The 18,522-nt window shown below is 40.6% G+C and overlaps 1 protein-coding gene across 5 annotated transcripts in view; it reads left to right on the top strand.

The window, feature by feature from the left end:
- Positions 1-18,522, top strand: part of TBC1D5 (TBC1 domain family member 5) — an 802,157-nt gene that overhangs the window by 690,906 nt on the left and 92,729 nt on the right. For all 5 annotated transcript variants that reach the window (XM_077491382.1, XM_077491385.1, XM_077491384.1 and 2 more), the window contains one exon: positions 18,188-18,287. In XM_077491382.1, the coding sequence (XP_077347508.1) occupies positions 18,188-18,287 (100 nt within the window). The remainder of the gene's footprint in view (positions 1-18,187; positions 18,288-18,522) is intronic.

The following is an 18,522-nucleotide window of genomic DNA, read 5'->3' as shown; positions in this document are numbered from 1 at the left end:
GTCGGATCAAGAAGATCCGACTTGCGGTGCAACTTGTGTGCTCAGAATCTTGAGTGGGAACCCAGAAATTTTTCTTTTTTAATTTGCGTAAGGTTCCCCCCAAGACGATACCAGACCCTTTGGTCTGGTAGGGATTTTAAGGGGACTCCCACACCAAAATAAAAATGGCGTGGGGGTCCCACCAAGATCCATACCAGACCCTTATCCAAGCACACAGCCCAGCAGGTCAGGAAAGGGGGGGGCGAGGGAGCGCCCCCCTCCTGGACCATACCAAGCCCCTCAACATAGGGGGTTGGTGCTTTGGGGCAGGGGGGCCCTGTGCCCCCGACCCCAAAGCACCTTGTCCCCGTGTTGATGAGGACAAGGGCCTCTTCCCGACAACCCTGGCCATTGGTTGTCAGGGTCTGCGGGCAGGGGGCTTATCAGAATCTGGGAGCCTCCTTTAATAAGGGGGCCTCCAGATCCCAGCCCCCACATTATGTGAGTAAGTATGGGGTAAAGTGTCAATAAAAAAACACTACACAGGTTTTTAAAGTAATTTATTAGGCAGCTCTGGGGGTCTCTTATGACTTCTCTGCTCTCTCCGGCCTCTTCTCCGAGCTCTCTGGCCTCTTCTCCCACTGTCCGGTGTCTTCTGCTGGGCTCCTCTGCTATCTTCTGCTCTTTTTCCCACTCTTTTGCTAGAGGTTGCACGGTCTTTTCCGTTTTCTTCTTCCCTCTTCTCTTCTTTTGATGTTGACTCGACACTCTCTCCTGCTGTAAGCCGTGTGCGCGGTGCGCAACCACTTGTATAGGCATGGGGCGGGGTCACCGGGGATGTCATCCTGTGACCCCGCTCCTTATGACATCACAGTCCCGGGGCGGGGTCACCGAATGACCCAAATTAAATGAATGTCCTTTTTTCCCCCCACAAATAGAGCTTTTTTTGGTGATATTTGATCGCCTCTGCAGTTTTTATTTTTGCGCTATAAACAAAATAAGACCAACAATTTTGAAAAAAGAAACAATATTTATTACTTTCTGCTATAATTATATCCAGTAAAAAATGTGAAAAAAAAATCTAATTTCTTCATCAGTTTAGGCCAATATGTATTCTGCTACATGTTTTTAGTATAAAAAAAAATCCCAATTGCAGCCGTATATATACAGTATACTGTCGGCAAGCGGTTAATAAGATATTGAAATAAGCGTTCTATCTTGCTGTTCTTCTAGAATGCTGCTTTTTGTGGAATTCACTTGCCCAGCTTCTTCCCTAGTAGACTAAGTTGCAAAGCTTTTTTCCACTTTGTGTTGTTACATGCCACACAGTCAAGAAAACCTAATCTCTGTTTCTCATTGCTTGCAAGACTCTTAATCTTAGAGTATGTATCAAATGTTGCTCCTCGTTAAAAAAGGGGTACAAGAGGAGGGAGGAGAAGGATGTTAACACTGTGCAGTCCCTGCTTGTGCTGTGTAATCACATGCAGGAGCAGAGCAGAAAAGGTACGTATAGCAATTTCTTCTTTACAGGGCTAGATAGGTTAGTCTTAAATTGTGAATGCCAGTAGATTTAGAGATTTTAGTATTAGGGTGAGCTTCCACCTTCATTTCCTGAATTTTGCTCACCTGAGTGGTTGACACTCATGCAAGTAAAGCAGCTGTCATCCAGAGCAAAAAACATATTTAAAGGTAGCAGGGGAAAAGCATTGTTTTATTTGAGTTTGTTGATTCATTTATTATTTATAACATTTTATTTATTCATTTATTTGTATTTTTTTCTTGGAACTCAGCTATCCTGCTTGTCATATGGTCATGTGCTTATTCTTGCTGTCCTTGTGCAATTTGTCATTTTGCGGGAGTCCACCGGGACTCCGTGTTTTTTTTTTTTTTTAAAGCCAGCAGCTACAAATACTGCAGCTGCTGACTTTTAAAATAGTGACACTTACCTGTCCAGCGCGCCCGCGATGTCGGCACCCGAAGCCGATCGCTAGGTCGTCTGTCGGGTCCTGCCGCCGCCATCTTGGGTATGGGAATCAGGAAATGGAGCCTTTCGGGTTCATTTCCCGGTTCCCTACTGCGCAAGCGCGAGCCGCGTGGCGCAATCCGGACGGTCCCCGCTGCCTCTGGGAACTGTGTGTTTCCCAGCAGGCAGCGGGGCACTTGCGCAAAGGGGCGGGCAGTTGCGGAAAGGGGCGTAATCTACGCCCCTTTCCGCAGACAGCTATCCCGGAAGTGGGTGCAGTTACCTGGATTATCCAGGTAACTGCACCCCCCTCCCCCCTGAAAGGTGCCAATTGAGGGGGGGGGGGGGATTCCGATGAGCGGAGGTCCATTTTAGGGTGGACCTCCGCTTTAACATAGTTTTCTGTGTACTTCTAGTAATCCTAAACTTGGTACATATACCTAGAACCAAACTGCTAGCAGACTATGTTGGAACAGTTTGCCCCATTCCTCTAGTTTTTTCACTTTATCATGCCTGCTCCTGGTCTCAATGTGCTTTGCGTGGCTTTGTCAAAACATTCTATTAGATGAATACTAAAGGTAGCCAGGCAACTGGAATAGTAGCAGGTGTTTAAGTACTAAAGCCCATTGGAGCCTCTAACACTCGGTGTGCAGCCCACTGTTCTCCAGACCTGAACTGATATCAAAAACACAGCAGGCCACGTACTGAGTTCCACTGGTCAATGTGCTGCCTGCAGGTCTTATGGTGGGGCACCATGTTACTAAACCATCCAAATTGCCTGCTCCTCAACACATGGGTATGAAAAGTGATGGGATATCTCTCTTGTAAGTGACAGATTCAGCAACTAATCATGAACAGTGATTTAGCACACCCATATATAACCATTTATCGGAAAAAAGTCCCATCAGAAGTGTGCATGTGACAACGAATGTGTGATTTCACCACGCTCTTAAATGCATATAGTCATAAACCATGATATAGCACAACCATATATAGTAATTAATACAAATAATAAAAAGTTCATTCAGAGGGGTGCATTCCACCACCGATGTGTCTTCCAATACCTCAAATGCCATCTGTGCTCTGCATGCTTCCACCTCATGTAGCTAGTGAATGCTCACCTTATAATATTGACCCCCAATCATAAATCAAGGTCAAAATGCACTTTTGCCCCTTCTTGGGCTATAATATCCACAGATCCCTGTCCAGACTTTTTCCTTCCTCTGCTGGAACCTTTTTCATAGGCTTAGTCCTATGCAAAACAGCATGGGACTAAAGGTAATATATCAAATGTTACTATTATTATTATTACTATTGCTTATTAATAATAATAAAATATTATTAATTTAATAATAATTAATAACTACTAATTATAATAATAATTAGTATGACTAGTAATACAAATAAAATACTACTCATGTAAATAATAATTATTAAGAGATAAAAATTAAGAAATAATAATTATAGTTACTCTTTTCCGACCCACAGGTGGCTGCAATAGACTGTCACTGGTGTAACTCAGCCCCCTTTACGCATTATGCCCGTGTTTTGGGCTTCCTCAGTAGGGTTCAAATTCAGCAACTAAAGCACATTATTTAGTAGAATAGAAAAGAATAGGAATATTTGTCAGTTTTTTTTTTATACTGCTTTCTATGACTCCCTGTCCCACCCATACCTCTCATTTATTTTCCTGGGGTCAGCAGGACAGATATTGAGGAATAATATCTCCAATGAGGACATTGATGGCAGTAATAACTTAGCAGCAAGATCCTTTTCCCACTCAAAAACTGAAAAAATGTAACTTGGGTTTTAAATGAAATACACTTGCCTGTCATAGGGAATGCAAGGGGAAAAAAAGTAACAGCTCTATATACACATAACTGATGCATAAATAATTTACTACACCTCTAAAATAATTTTGAATATTATACAGGCCTCAAGTGTTCTACATTTTCAAGCCTGAATGTCAACATTACCTACAGCTAGCATGCATTGCATATGAAATAATTTCACATCCATGGCATTTGTGAGCTGTGTTTCCCCTCAGTCCACAGTAAAGTGACCAAACACTGTGACATTTCAGTACACAGTTACTAAATAAAACTTGTGCTGCTCCACTTCCTGCATGTTTTAGCTGTGCCAGTTCAAATATAAACGTTTCCTGCCTGTGGCATTTTATTTTTAGTGCGTCTTAGCTGTTCCTTGCCAAAGCCCCCCAATCCCAAAAAACACGTTGCTTTACACTTGGTTAATAATAAATACAAATACGCTTATTGAACAGAAACGTTTTTTATCCCTGCTTTCTCTTTATAATCCAGTTTTTCATAATCCCCCATCTGCTTGTTTTAAAGACAGTTTACCGTAAGATTCTGGCAATCTTTTGTTCAGAATTTACCTGAAGACAAAGTTACAGTTTTAAAGTGTATCTAAACCCTAAAACAACATTTTGCTGCTCACCTGTCCTTTGATATGGTTGCTGCATTTTCCCTTTTTTCATGCTTTTCTTTTTTTCATCCTGTATATAACATTTTTCCTGTCCTAGGGTGGCTATATCATGCATTCCACTGTATCTATGGAGGAAGCCATGGTTGTCACCCAGGCTGCTCTTTTGAATGTCTTCATTGGCATTACATGGGTGAGGGGATTGATAAATTACAGAAGATAGAGTATCTCACAAAAGTGAGTACACACTTCACATTTTTGTAAATATTTTATTCTATCTTTTCATGAGACAACACTGAAGAAATGACACTTTGCTACAATGTAAAGTAGTGAGTGTGCAGCTTGTATAACAGTTTAAATTTGTTGTCCCCTCAAAATAACTCAACACACAGCCAATAATGTCTAAACCGCTGGCAACAAAAGTAAGTACACCCCTAAGTGAAAATGTCCAAATTGGGCACAAAGTGGGAATATTTTATTTTTTATATTCTCTGCCCTCCCAGAACTAAGTTGCCCCCTGACCACCCCCTCCACCCTGCATGCTATGCCCGGCTACTGAGCTCCTTTCCCATTACAACACTACACTGTTCCTCCTCCACAGGGCTGAAATGACATTCCTTTACAACACAGCCAGTTAGCCATGATCTGCACTAGGGTGTATCTGCCTACTGCAACTACACTGCCATTCTGACCAGAGAATTTCACAGATACACCCTGTGAAGACTGACAGACTGTGTGTAAAGGAATGTCGTTTCAGCTCTGTGCAGTGCGGGGTGGGGGGAGCTGCATACAGTGCTGGGATGGGAAAGGAGCTCTGCCAAGTGACCTGCCAGGGGTCCCTGTCCTCAGATTCTCCAGCAGTGATCCCTATCCTCTGATGTAAAGAGGAACTCTGGGAACTCAAAACTCTTAAGCCACTTTGAGTATCTTGCCGTGTGGTGGATGTATCTGCACGCATGTTGGAAGTAGTGGGGGGGCCCAGGTCAAATTTTGCACCAGGGCCCACAAGCTTCAAGCTACGCCTCTGGCCAGCGGTTTACACATCAATGCTGTGTGTTGACTTATTTTGAGGGGACAGCAAATTTACACTGTTATACAAGCTGTACACTCACTACTTTACATTGTAGCAAAGTGTAAATTCTTCATTGTTGTCACATGAACAGATATAATAAAATATTTACAAAAATGTGAGGGGTGTACTGCAACTGGGAAGAAATAAAACTTTCATTACATTTACAGGAAGTTACAAGTTATTTTATGTACTTGGAAAACATGTTCTCAGCCTGAAAAGAGAAAATCAATGCATCCATCACAAGGGCCGGTAAGCTGTAATATATTATTTTTATTTTGTTTTCAAAGAAATTGTTTAATGAACTAAAATACAAGGCATTACAATATACAGACAGTTAGGCATGGGAAGGGAATTTACAAATCAATGTAAAGTAGTTCCTTAAGAACTGTATAGCCATTCAGGTACATTATAATAAGTAAATGCAATGTGTGTAACTAAATAAAACAAAACCCCCAAAAAATAGGAGAAAGGAAAAAAAAACAACTTATAACAAACATTGAACAACCTGGAATAAAGTACTTCTGATACTTATATTTTGTAGGTTAATACCCCTTGATGTTTAATTTATTATCTTGTCTGTATTGGGTCTCGTAAAATTGCAGAACTAAGTCTGAAGTATTTATCCATATATCCCTGCAACAGACTATCAAGAACCAGTAGTGCTTCTCCTGGAGTATTTAACCAACATTGCCAAATATTTGCAAATTTCTTTGGAAAATTCCTATGGTAATAGGTGTTTAATATATTCAATTTTTGTTTGGGTTTAGATATGCTTTAAAACTGTAAATCTGTCTTCAGGTAAGTTCTCATTTAATAAATGGTACACAAACAGAATACATGCTGTACTACTCTTAAAGTGCTGGCTGGCTAGAAGATGACATAATGGAGGGAATTCATAGAGAGTGTCATAGATACCAAATTGAAGGTGCATGAGTTTGATTCATGTACCTGTCAAAGACATGTAAGTATCTGTCAACCCCAGGCCATGAGGTCACGGTGTCCATACTGGACATGCCTTCTTCGGTGCTCTCCCTCTCCACTGTTATACAAGCTGTACACACACTACTTTACATTGTAGCAAAGTGTCATTTCTTCAGTGTTGTCACATGAAAAGTTTTAACAAAATATTTACAAAAATGTTAGGGGTGTACTCACTTTTGTGAGATACTGTATTTGTTTGTATCCATCACAACAACTGCCCCCCCCCCCCTTGTTACTGTGTTTGTATCCATCACAACGCCTCCCCCCATTTGCTGGTGACGGCCTGATTATCGCGTAAATCACGTACAGCTCTTCGCTCCAGTGGTGAAAGTTTGTTTAAAACTTTATTTTCCTGGGTGGATATCAGGAATCTTCCAATAATTAATAAATAGTTTTTATTAAAAGTCAATTCAGTTAAAGCTAGTGCATTTTGGGGTTCAAAGGGTCCCCCATCATCAAGGTGTGCTAAATGTTTCAGGAGGGTAACATACACTGGACTAATATGTAGAGGGATCAAAATAATTAGCTCCAGTTATCGGTTTGGACACCTGTACTGACTTCTGGAGAAGATGCTTTTGATATTAATGTTCTAAAATTACCCTCCGGGATCACTCTACTAGTTCCATGTCAATATATGTTCTCCTTGTGACGGGAGTCACTTTGGGCGGTACGCTTGTGGAACCCAGCTTCTCTTGGAGAGTTCTTGAAACTCCTTGCCCAGCTTACCTGGCCCCTCCTATGTGTAAGTAACCCTGTGTCTATTAGGGGCACAGGTTGACCGAGAACCCCAGTCTGATCTCAAGAATATATGAAGATAAAGTCCCCCTTTTGTTAGAGACCATTGCTAGATGGTTTGAGGTGGGGTGGGGGTTGCTATATGTTTAAGTGCATATATCCCATTGTTCTATTGTTTCTGTCTGCCTTGTGAGAAAAGTATTATGGGATGTATGTGTATGTGGATTAGCTGTGAGGAGGCAGGGGGGAATTCCTCCAACAGATCTCCTTGCTGATTTGGACAGTCTACTGATGAGAAGTTTGAATACACCTGTGTGTCTGTTACTGATTGTGTCTACCCCGCCCTGTGTCATTATGCAAAGGAGGGGGATTGTCCTCTGACTTTATATCTCTGTGTGCCTCTGTTCAAATAAACAGTTCCATGTTTCAGCTTTGTAACTGAGCTAGTCTCCCCTGGTTCTTGGTTACAATATGTGGCTGTAATATCTGATATCTGAAGGTCCAGACTGAAGCAAGCAGTATACTGACGGAAGCACTCAAGTGGAGTGATACAAGGTTCCGTTACATTCCTCCTGCAACATTTACTAAGCCTTGATGAAAATTCACCCATTTGAACTCCTGAAACGTGTGGATTTCATCTAGATATGACCTTTAAAGGAGACGTATGGCCAAAGCTCTTTTGGTCATAATTTTACTATGCTCACATGAATGCACTTAGTTCTACACTCTTGTGACCCAGATTCATCCAACAGTGGGCTAAAACCTGCTGTCAGCTAACGTCACATATCAGGGCTATGCAGGGATCTTGACAATAATTTTGGGATCCACCCAGATGCCTGACTGGCAGCTGGCTCAGCCTCTTGAGTCGCTGCTGGGAGCCTAAGCCAACCACTATCGACCCATCCACAGCATGGCGCTCCAGTGATCGCTGAAAGGGCAGAGCAATATACTAAAATGCACCCCACACTTTTCCTGTAACTGGTGATAATAATCCAACAGAGGTTCTTACCATTTCTTAACTTATCTAAAACAAAATGTGGCTTTAGGGACTTTAAGCCTATCTCATGATTTACACACATCTGCCATACTGCACAGCCAGCCAGGTGACACACTTACTTTAAGATTCAGCTCATGGAAAAATAAAACAGCATCTTCAACTCCATCTAGTGAGCAGAAAGGTGATTCTGGAAGCAGGAAAGCAGGACCAGGCAAACAATGGAGTAATAGTTTTGCCTGTCTAGTGTGCTAAGGCTGAATCATAAGACTGGCTGAACAAAATTGCAAATCCTTTGGCTAGTAAAACAGTAAATATATGTGCATTTTAATTGTGTTTTAGTGGTTTTCCTGGATTTCTTAAAAGGACAATCGGACCTTGCACTTCTTCAGCATCATTGTGCCATAACTATGAAAACCAATCAGTTCATCAGCATAAAATATGGCTGCTGATCAATGGTTGTGAACGTTACCCTCTGCTTCTTATTAAAATCCTTTTAAGTTACAATGATGTAGTACTTGTGGGTGTGTATGCCTTTCCATAGATGTTCATAGCACCTTTTTCTTCTGTTTTCACTTCTTCTTATTTTCTTATCACTTGCCAAAACCATTAAAAATCTCCTGGGGGATTTTCAGTATACAAATTTATAGTGTGCTGAAGTTTTTTTCTTTGTTTCCAAGAAGCCAGAAAACATCATTTGATTCCAGTTTAATTTGCATTTTTGGCAATATAGCGCAGAAAATGTGATTTAACACAGTAATAGTTTGGAAGATGTTAGTTTAGGGGTGGATTAGTGCCATGTCCTAGTAAAAAAAAAGGGAGGTAATAGAAGTATTTTGGAGACTAAAACAGAACCAAGTGAGGAAGAAACAAGTTTGTTGATGGCATAGTATGCTTATATTGATGGTTATTATGCTGCAAGAACTAAGCATACCGGCTCAATTATGCACATTTAACCAACGTGTTAAACTGTGCTTACCAATAATATCCATAAACTTGACTTTTGTCTGGTTCTGTAATATATAGGGGGCAAGAGAAAGATAATTAGGTGTTATAGTGACCTTTTGTGCTCAGTTACAGTAAATAGTCATTCTGTGGGAGTTTTCTGCTTCTTCCAGACACCAAATATTACATTACTGAGTAATAATCAGTGTAGTGCCCTTTTATGCTTTGAATATTGCACTATTTCTCTATTTTTAATTAGCAAACTCCCTACTGGATTATTTCAATTTGTTTACAAAGCGTGTGATTTTTTTTTTCACGTAAACTGCATCGAATCCAATAAGGGAATATTTCTGTACTTTCATAATTGGATAAAAAATAAAATGTGCCTTTTATGTATTAAACCAAAAATATAATGGAACCATATTTGGGATTTAATTTATCATCCACATTACTGGAAAAAACATGTAGGCTAGGTTCACTTTAGTGTGAGACAGATATGTGCTTATAATTGCATGCATTTCTAATCTGCATAGAAAAACACTGTTCGTTAGTAGATGCACAGGGTAACTTTAATTCTTTAACCACTTGCCTACAGGGTACTTACACCCCCTTCCTGCCCAGGCCATTTTTCTGCTTTTAGCGCTGTCGTACATTGAATGACAATTGTGCGATCATGCTACACTGCACCCAAACAAATTTTTTATCATTTTCTTCACACAAATCGAGATTTCTTTTGGTGGTATTTAATAACTGCTGTTTTTTTTTTGTTTTTTTTTACAAAAATGTTGAAATTTTTGAAATGTCAGCAAATTTTCTAACTAAGCAATTTTTCACTTTCACTGATGTGCGCTGATAAGGTGGCACTGATAGGCTGAACTGGTGGGCATTGATGAGGTGGCACTTATGGGCACTGATTAGGTGACACTGATGAGGAGGCACTAGTATGCTGCACTGATAGGTGGCATTGGTATGTGGCACTGATAGACGACACTGATGGTCACTGATAGGCGGCATGGATAGGCGGTACTGATGGGCATTGATGGGTGGCACCAATGGACATTGATTGACAGCAGTGATGTGTATTAATGGGCAGCACTGATAGGTGCCACTGATTGGTGGCATATGTGGGCAGTGGTAGGCACTGATAGCTGGCAATGGTGGGCACTGATTTGTGACCCTATATTGCAATATTGTAATCAGGGCACTGATGATCAGAGCCCTGATTACATTCCTAGATGTCCCCATGCGTGGAGATGCCGCTGATTGGCTCCTTGCCACACACTCTGTCAGTGTAAGGCAAGGAGGGCCGATTACCAGCACTTCATTGTTTAAATGTGGCCGGGTGTGATTAGACACAGACAATCACATGGTTAAAGTGCCACAGGCACGTCTCTTTACAGATATTGGGATCGCGCCATGTCCTAGCAACATGGCATGGCCGCTCTGGGACGCCGTCAAATGATGGTGTCCCAGAACGAGAGCCGCACCGCCCGGCCATCATTTGACATTGAGCAGGCGGCAAGCAGTTAATGGCAACCCCCCCCCCCCCCCACTCATTGGGCTGTGGCACCATGCAGTTCAGGGCTACACATTTTTAAAACAAGGTCAGGGACTTCTTTCCTCACGTTTCTCATTTATTGAAATGAATGAGCTGCCCAACAGGCAATGTGCATGCAAAAGCACACGCTTACAAGTGAATCAAGCTCTTTTTTTTGGTAGTGTAACTTTTTATCAAAGACTGCAGGGTTTACAGATAAGATTAAAAGTACAAAATAACATACAGAAATATACAAAAACATGGCAACAACGGTGTCATACATACAGAAAAAAAAAAGAAAAAGGGGGGGGGGGAATAATGAGCACAATATGCAGTATAATATCAAAGTGTGGTACTATCACAGAGCAGTGATAATGTGCCCAACGGGAGTTAGTGGAAATGTTCGGTCAGCAGCAAGGCAGGGGAAAAAAACTAAGGGGGGCGGGGGGGGGGGTCACAAGCAGCTAGAGAACCCACATTAGAGAGTTAAAAATTTAAAACAACCAAAGTAGGGCATAGATTAAACTGTGCAACTTTGCACATCAATCCAACAGCTCCAGATATTATCCAACTTGTGTGGGCAATTCCTACTAGCGTAGGTTAACCTGTACAAAGGCAGGGTGCCATTGCTAGCCATTTTTCCATCTACTCACAGTGGAATGGGTTGAAGAATTCCAACGTAAAATAATTTTTCTATGTGCATAGTATGCAGAGTAGACAAAAAAAAGTTGTGTATATTTGACAGGCACCACCCCCTCCACAAGACCCAGTAGGCAAATAACTGGATCCAATGGAAGGGAGAGAGATCACCCACTTCATTAACTGTATGCACCACTCCATTCCAATAGCATTGTATAGCTGGGCACAACCAAAAGACATGGAACTAAGTGCCCACCTCTATTCCACAACAAGGGCAAGTGTCTGAGGTCCCAGTGTATATATGGGTTAATTGTTGGAGTGTATAATAACCATGATGGAGGAATTTTAGTTGAAGGAACCAAACTCTAGAGGAAATCATGATTTTCCAGAATTTAAGTACATAGTCTTCCCAATCATTGTCAGAGTAGGGGTGTCAGCCTGACATTTGTTAGATAGATCCATCATTTTGGGCAAGGTCAAAGAAATCAGTTAAGAATAGAGTGCCGACAGTGGTTTAGAGAGTCCTTCAGAGGCCAATATCTTTTCTAAAGGTTCAGACAATGTTACAGGGGAATTGTGCATTAGCCACATGACGTAGCCATAGAAACCAGAAAAACATATGAATGGACAACAAATAGCGGTCTTATAGCTCATTAATGGACAGGAGAGAGCCGCGTTGCATAATATGATTGAATTCCCTGTCTGGCCCAGAGGGAAGGTCCGAAATCATGTGAAAATGGGAAAGATTGTAATTGAATCAAGCTTTAAACAACAATTCTAAGAAAGTGAATATAATTGTTCAGTGAACCACTAATGTCAATCAAGAAACAAGGCCAGTTTAGTAAATTCAAGAAGTCCACTAAACTCCTCTAAGCCCTTGTACACACGGTCGAACTTTCCGACAACCAAATCCGTCGGACAAAGTTGTCAGAAAATCAGATTGTACTTAACGTGATTTCGTTATTTCGTTAGGACGGGATTACATTTGATCTGAGCATGCGTGGTACTTTGTCCGATTGGAATTCTCTACACACAATCGGGCAAAGTCCGATCGGATCATGTTGTCGGAAAATTTTATAGCCCAGCTGGAAAACTTGGTCCTTCGGATACTCCGACGGAAACAGTTCGATGGAGCCCACACACTGTCGGATTATCCGACAACACGGTCCTATCAGACATTGTCCATCGGAATGTCCGACCGTGTGTACAAGGGCTTAGAGTACATCTAAAAGGTCTCCTGCCAGACATTTTGTGTTCTCTCCCTTCTGGAGATTGACTGATCGATTTCTTTGTGGAATATAAATTTATTTTACATTTTTTTGAAAGTTGTTGATCTTGCTTACAGATTTATTGCCAAAGGTTCTGTGCAGGTAGGATGTGCATATTGTGTGGGTGCAATTCTATGATCAGAGCCTACCGAGGAAGCACCTAATATGTTATCAAGTAGAGGAAAGAACTTGGATGTCCGCACTGCTATAACCACCTTTATTGCAAAGAGTCCATAAAAAGAGAGACTAGCTAATGCATTTCACAGTGACGAGTACAGCATAAAATGCTACCGGTGATCATCTTGTGGTTAATCCCTCAGCCTTTAAATAACGGCTTATTTTGATAGTATTTTTACTGGGTAAACTACACTGAGGCTAGAAGACACCCCACTTAGGCAACATTTCTCATCTTACTTTATCTTAAATGTTAAATGTTCAACTGGAGTGCACCTAGGCCTATAGACGTAAAATTAAAAAATACGAGGTATCAAGCTTTCCATAACTTCAATATGTTATGGATTGCATGCATTATATTTATACAAAGTGAATGTAGCTGTGTGGCCTTTGACAGTCTGTGGTGATAGTCACAGTAAAAGCAGCCATGGGGAGCACATAAAAGAGGCATGTTCTTGCATGTACTGTTTACCTAGTAAAATGTACTTATGAAGATTACCTACAAGTAGAAAACCAATCAGTACATTATGTTTGCTAGCACATTAAAGATAATTGTGTGCATTATATGTATCTACTGAGTCTGTTCAGATTACACAGTTGTATAATATCTAATCAAATCTCATTTTTTACATCCAGCCAGATCACTTATAGGGTCTGTTACTGGAGTATTCAGCTTATGCGATAAAACTATACTCAGTGTGTATATTACTTCCAACAATGTTATTATTTGCTCTTTTTGCCTTTACATTGTTGTACAATATGAAGCCAAAAAAGCACACAGGAGATAGTGTTTCATCGTATAACAGGTCTTTAATGCAGACCCATTTATTTGAATATGTCACTTTGTCGGAGGTTGGAATGCTCATTAACATGAATTGCTTTTGGTATACTTTCCAGTGTGCTCTAACAGCAGTACGCGCTACATATGTAGTGACATTGTTTTGTTACTTAAACCACTGAAAGCCTTTGAGTTTACATTTAGACTTTCAGAAATGGCTTTGAACTCTATAATAGCATAATTAGGACCCTAATGATAGAAATGAAAGCATTAATAGTACCTTTATCTTGAATGGCTTCCATTAGAGTAAAACTCTGGTGGCATTAAACATGGCAATTATTCTTTTATGGCAAGGCTGCCTAGCGCTGAACATGTTACAAGCAGTGCAAATACTTTCCCTGTTATGCACAGTGTGAAGAAGAGTCAGTTTTATTATTTTATATTTTAAATCGGGCATAAAATAGCATTTAGGCTGCTTTCTAAAAATGTTTCTTTTGTGCCTGGTGACAGACATGGATTGCTGAAGGCCTCCTTAGATTATCATAAATGAGTCGTGTATCTCCTCACCTTTTTGGCATTGTGCCCTCAAGCATTGACTGTCACAATCCTGAATTCACTGGGCATGAGCAGTGTGTAGTGCCTATGAGCGCATTTACTCATTATAGCTCTGTTCCTTGTTATATCTCATCGTTTACTAGTCAGTTCCTGTACCATAACCAGAATCAAAGGGCATGCCACAAGCTTTGTATGCTGTAGCATGCAGTAAGCTTGTCTTAGGCTGGGTTCACACTGAAGCGATGCGGGAATGCCGTGAATCCGTGGCGTTTTCCCGCATCGCATGCCTCCCGCCGGCAGTTCACACTGCCCTATGCGGACTGCTGGGAGTGTCAGTGAAATGTTAATGACACCCCCAGATCAGTCCGCATATCGCAGTGCGATCTGCAAACTCGGACAGGAATCGGATCGCATGGTGTGAACACCCATGCGATCCGATTCTGCTGCGGACCAAAAAAAGGGTCCCGTGCGAGTTTGCGGCGGGTGCGATACGAATTCAGCCATACTATCTGTATGGCTGAACTCGCATCGCACAGAGATCGGATGTGATTTGCACTGCAGTGCGGTGCGAATCACATCCGGTTCTCGCTTCCGCAGCAGTGTGAACCCAGCCTTAAAGTGTCACTAAACCCATATAAAAAAAACTATTAATAAATCCTGCATTACATGCTGTTCGTACTCACTCAGTCACTATGGGATTCGTTTTCTGTATTCTGCAAAAAACTGGTTGATCATGCCGCTCTCTATCTCCACCTTCTGTTCCCATTCAGCTAGGGATTTTGTAGCTGTAGTGGCAACTCTGCACATGCTCAGTTTTCAGTGAGTTTCTATGCTGAGCATTTCCTCCCTATCATATCTGAGCAGCCCATGTGACTATAGAGTCACACATGTGGGCGTGTACACTATACACAGTGCTAAATGACAGCCCACTCCCTCCCTCCTCCTCCTCCTCCTCCTCCTCCTCCTCCTTCATGCCTACTAACCAGCTAAACACAATGGGCGTGGGTTATTACATGTAGATTAAGGCTTCATCTCCTTCTTATTCTAAGACACAGGCTGGAGGGGTGTGACATAGTCTGTGACTGGCAGAAATCTGCCCACACCAAGTTTTTGCTAAAAAAATAAAAAATAAGAAAGATTTGATTTTAAACCATTTATTGCTATTAATTATTTACTTTAACTCTATTCTAAAGGCTGTTTTTATTCTTATTTTGAACATGTGACCAGCAGCAGAGGACTAGAAGCTCCTCCTGCTTATGGTTAACTGCAGACAGACTAGGAAAGATCTGGGTCATGTGACAGTTGTATATTGATTAGAAAAAAGGTACTTATATTTTTTATTAAAATAATTAGTGTCATCATCCACATACAGAAATAGAAGGGACAATGTAAATAAATGTAAACAGTATGTGTTTAGTATCACTTTATAGTATAGGCAATTGAAACAACATATAATGAAAAGATGCATAAGCAGAGGTTCACACCCAGATAATTTGTTGACTAAAACTCAAGATTTCCTATATAAATTCAATTTGGCGTCCCTAACCCATTGGCCTCCTAATGCTGAATCAGTCTGCCTATCACACCAAAGAACCAGTAGGAAGGCTCAGGATGGAATTGTTATATTTTTAAAAAAAGTGCCTATATGTGTCTCGATCTACTGATCGTTTGTCATATTTTTTTTGTACCTCTACATTTTTCATCACATGTTCAGCTTCAATTCCAGTTTTTCAGTTTTGGATAGAGTATAGTAGAGAACTTTCAGGTTTGTGACCCCAGTGGAAAGAACCACCCTTTCTTTTTTGTCACTTGGACAGAAAATGTGGGAAAATCTAAAATTTTTAAAGTTGTTGCCAGGACAGGGGTGGGGATGTTTTTTTTCTTGTGACAGCTTTGAAGGTTGGGTGTTCTCCTCACGTTGGAGACAATTCTATAAATAATGTGAAAAGTCCTTCACCATTGTACGGGAAAAAAAAGTTTGCTGGAGACCCAATTTTAGCAGTCATATATCCATGGGTTTTTGATTGCTCTTCAAAGGAGCCTGGATAAGCAGCAGTGAAAAGGAAAGTAGTGTTATATCCAGTCCCAAAATAGTTCCTTAATCCTGATTATCAGGTCATCTTGTTGTTTCGGACCACAAGGCAGTGGCATAGTCTTTAGGGGAAGTATGTTTAACCATAACAACCAAGAGTTTGGAAATCATGTTTTCACTTGTCTTAAAAAAAACTTCCAGATATGATGATTGGTTGCCACTATGGGAAGTACGGGGAATTTCTTTCCTGCCATGTCAGCCTGTTGTGTTCTTTTCTAACCATTGAATATGCTTTGGTATCAGTACATACCGCAACCTCGTTAGAATCCTTCTGCATTTAAAATCCAAGCACAGTATTTTTAGTTTTAGTTTTTAATACTACTGCAAAGCTCAGTGCTGCACAAGATAGTAGATGAGTGCAGTACAGCAGGAAACCTTGGCATTGTGTAAAGAGGAATGAGCAATCCAGAATTTAACTCCGCTTAACAGAGCTTATAGAAAGTAGCATTAGGTGATGCAACAGATGCCAGGTAAATCCTAGTAATAATGTTGCAGCCATGATTCTGATTTTTAATGCTGTAATGTTACTGCTAATTTGAGCATCATTACCTCACTAATTGGTTTTATAGCCGATGCGCTTTGAAGATTAAAACGAATACTGGTAATTTTTGGAGTGTTCTCTAGCCAAAAAAAATTAGTTTACAGTGGGATTACTACCACTGTTTTACCATTATAGCTTGTCAGGAGCCACAAAGTATAGTAATAATGTGTATAGTTTGTGCATCTTTACACATGCAGGGGAATTTTTAGTGTCAGCTTTTACAATATTACAGTGGATTTCAAGTAAAACTGGAAACCCTTATTTGCTAGTACACTTCTTGTAACAAAACAAAGGTGTTTTTCGCTCTTTTTGGTACAGTATATACAGATGTAATTGCACTTATAAAACCCCTGGTGCATAAATCTGGTATTGCAGCGTGACCATAAAGTACAGTAGTTCTTCTTTTCTCAGTGTATATTATAGCGATACTTGCATACACAAGCATACACTGCAATGCAGTATAAAATATATTTGAAGTATACTATCTCTTAGGGCCCATTTACACTGCAACACAAAATACAGTTTCTTGAAGTGGCAGTGGATGTAGGTTGCAATTGAGAAATGAAAGGACAGTACTCTGCAAAACATATATAGTGCATTTATTGTGGTTTATTATAACCCTAGTTCTTAATGAGCATTATGACTTGCATTATAACGTGCATTGTGCTGTAAATGAGCCGTAGCAGCTTGCCTAGTGCATATATATTTTTTTCATATTGAGTGCATGCTGGCTAAGTAATGTGTAAGTGTAATACCCTGTACACACGTTCAGACATTCCGACCACAAAATCCGTTGGATTTTTTTCAGACGGATTATGGCCGAAACTTGTGTTGCGTACACACGGTCGGACAAAGTTGTTGGAAAATCCGATCGTTCTGAACGCGGTGACATTTGTTGCGTATGATGGGACTACGTAGAGGCCAGTAACCAATAGCTTTCGTTGTGTCATTTATTCTGATCATGCGTGGCACTTTGTCAGAATTCTCTACAAATTTGCCGGATTTTCTGACAACATAATCCGATTCCGTCTGAATTTCCGACTGTGTGTACAGGGCATAACACTTGCAAGTCTTTATTACCACTCAAAAAAATACAACACTCGTCTTCACCTTACTTTTGACTTTGTGGGAAGGTTCCATTTTTGGTCAGGCATCATCCAGTGTCGGCATAAATTTTGTGGGTTGAAATCCTTCCCTAAATGGCACAGTCATGTAAATCTCGGTGCCTTTGCATTGGCCTTTATGTTCTAGGCTGTGTGTACCCATGTCTCACACAAATCATCCTCCCCCTCTGCACTTCAGCTTATGAATTACTGCAGAGTTAAAATGTGATAATGGGTGGACAGAAGACAGAGCAATTGTTTATCCTTCCAGCAGGATGCGAACTTGTACATTTAAAGATATGTCCACTTATGTCTAGCCATCATTTATTTGACCGTATACAAATATTTGTTAAAAAATATGACTTATATGTTTTTCACATCTTTTGCAGGAAGAGGACCTTGAAGCTCAGATTTCATTTCTCCAAGGACAACTGAACGATTTGGATGCAATGTGCAAATACTGTGCAAAAATTATGAATATCCATCTTGGTAAGTAGTAACCTTATGTTACCATTACGCACCAGTCTAGTGTATTATCCTTATTTACCATTTATTATTGAAATCAGAGCAAAAATTACACTCGCAAGACAACGTGTATAGGCTCATGAAAATACATTCAAGAACAGAATGTCAGAATGCCTGCATATCATCTTATCACCAGGAGCCATGCAGGTCTGGAAGTTTGAATCATTTCAATGGTATTTCACATACCATCTTCCTCAGA

The sequence above is a fragment of the Lithobates pipiens genome, unplaced genomic scaffold, assembly GCF_037356315.1.
Source record: "Lithobates pipiens isolate NorthernLeopardFrog02 unplaced genomic scaffold, aLitPip1_a1.2 Scaffold_19, whole genome shotgun sequence".
Taxonomy (NCBI): Eukaryota; Metazoa; Chordata; class Amphibia; order Anura; family Ranidae; genus Lithobates; species Lithobates pipiens.
Note: the sequence above shows the minus strand (reverse complement) of the source record. Positions and strands in the feature narration are given on the sequence as shown.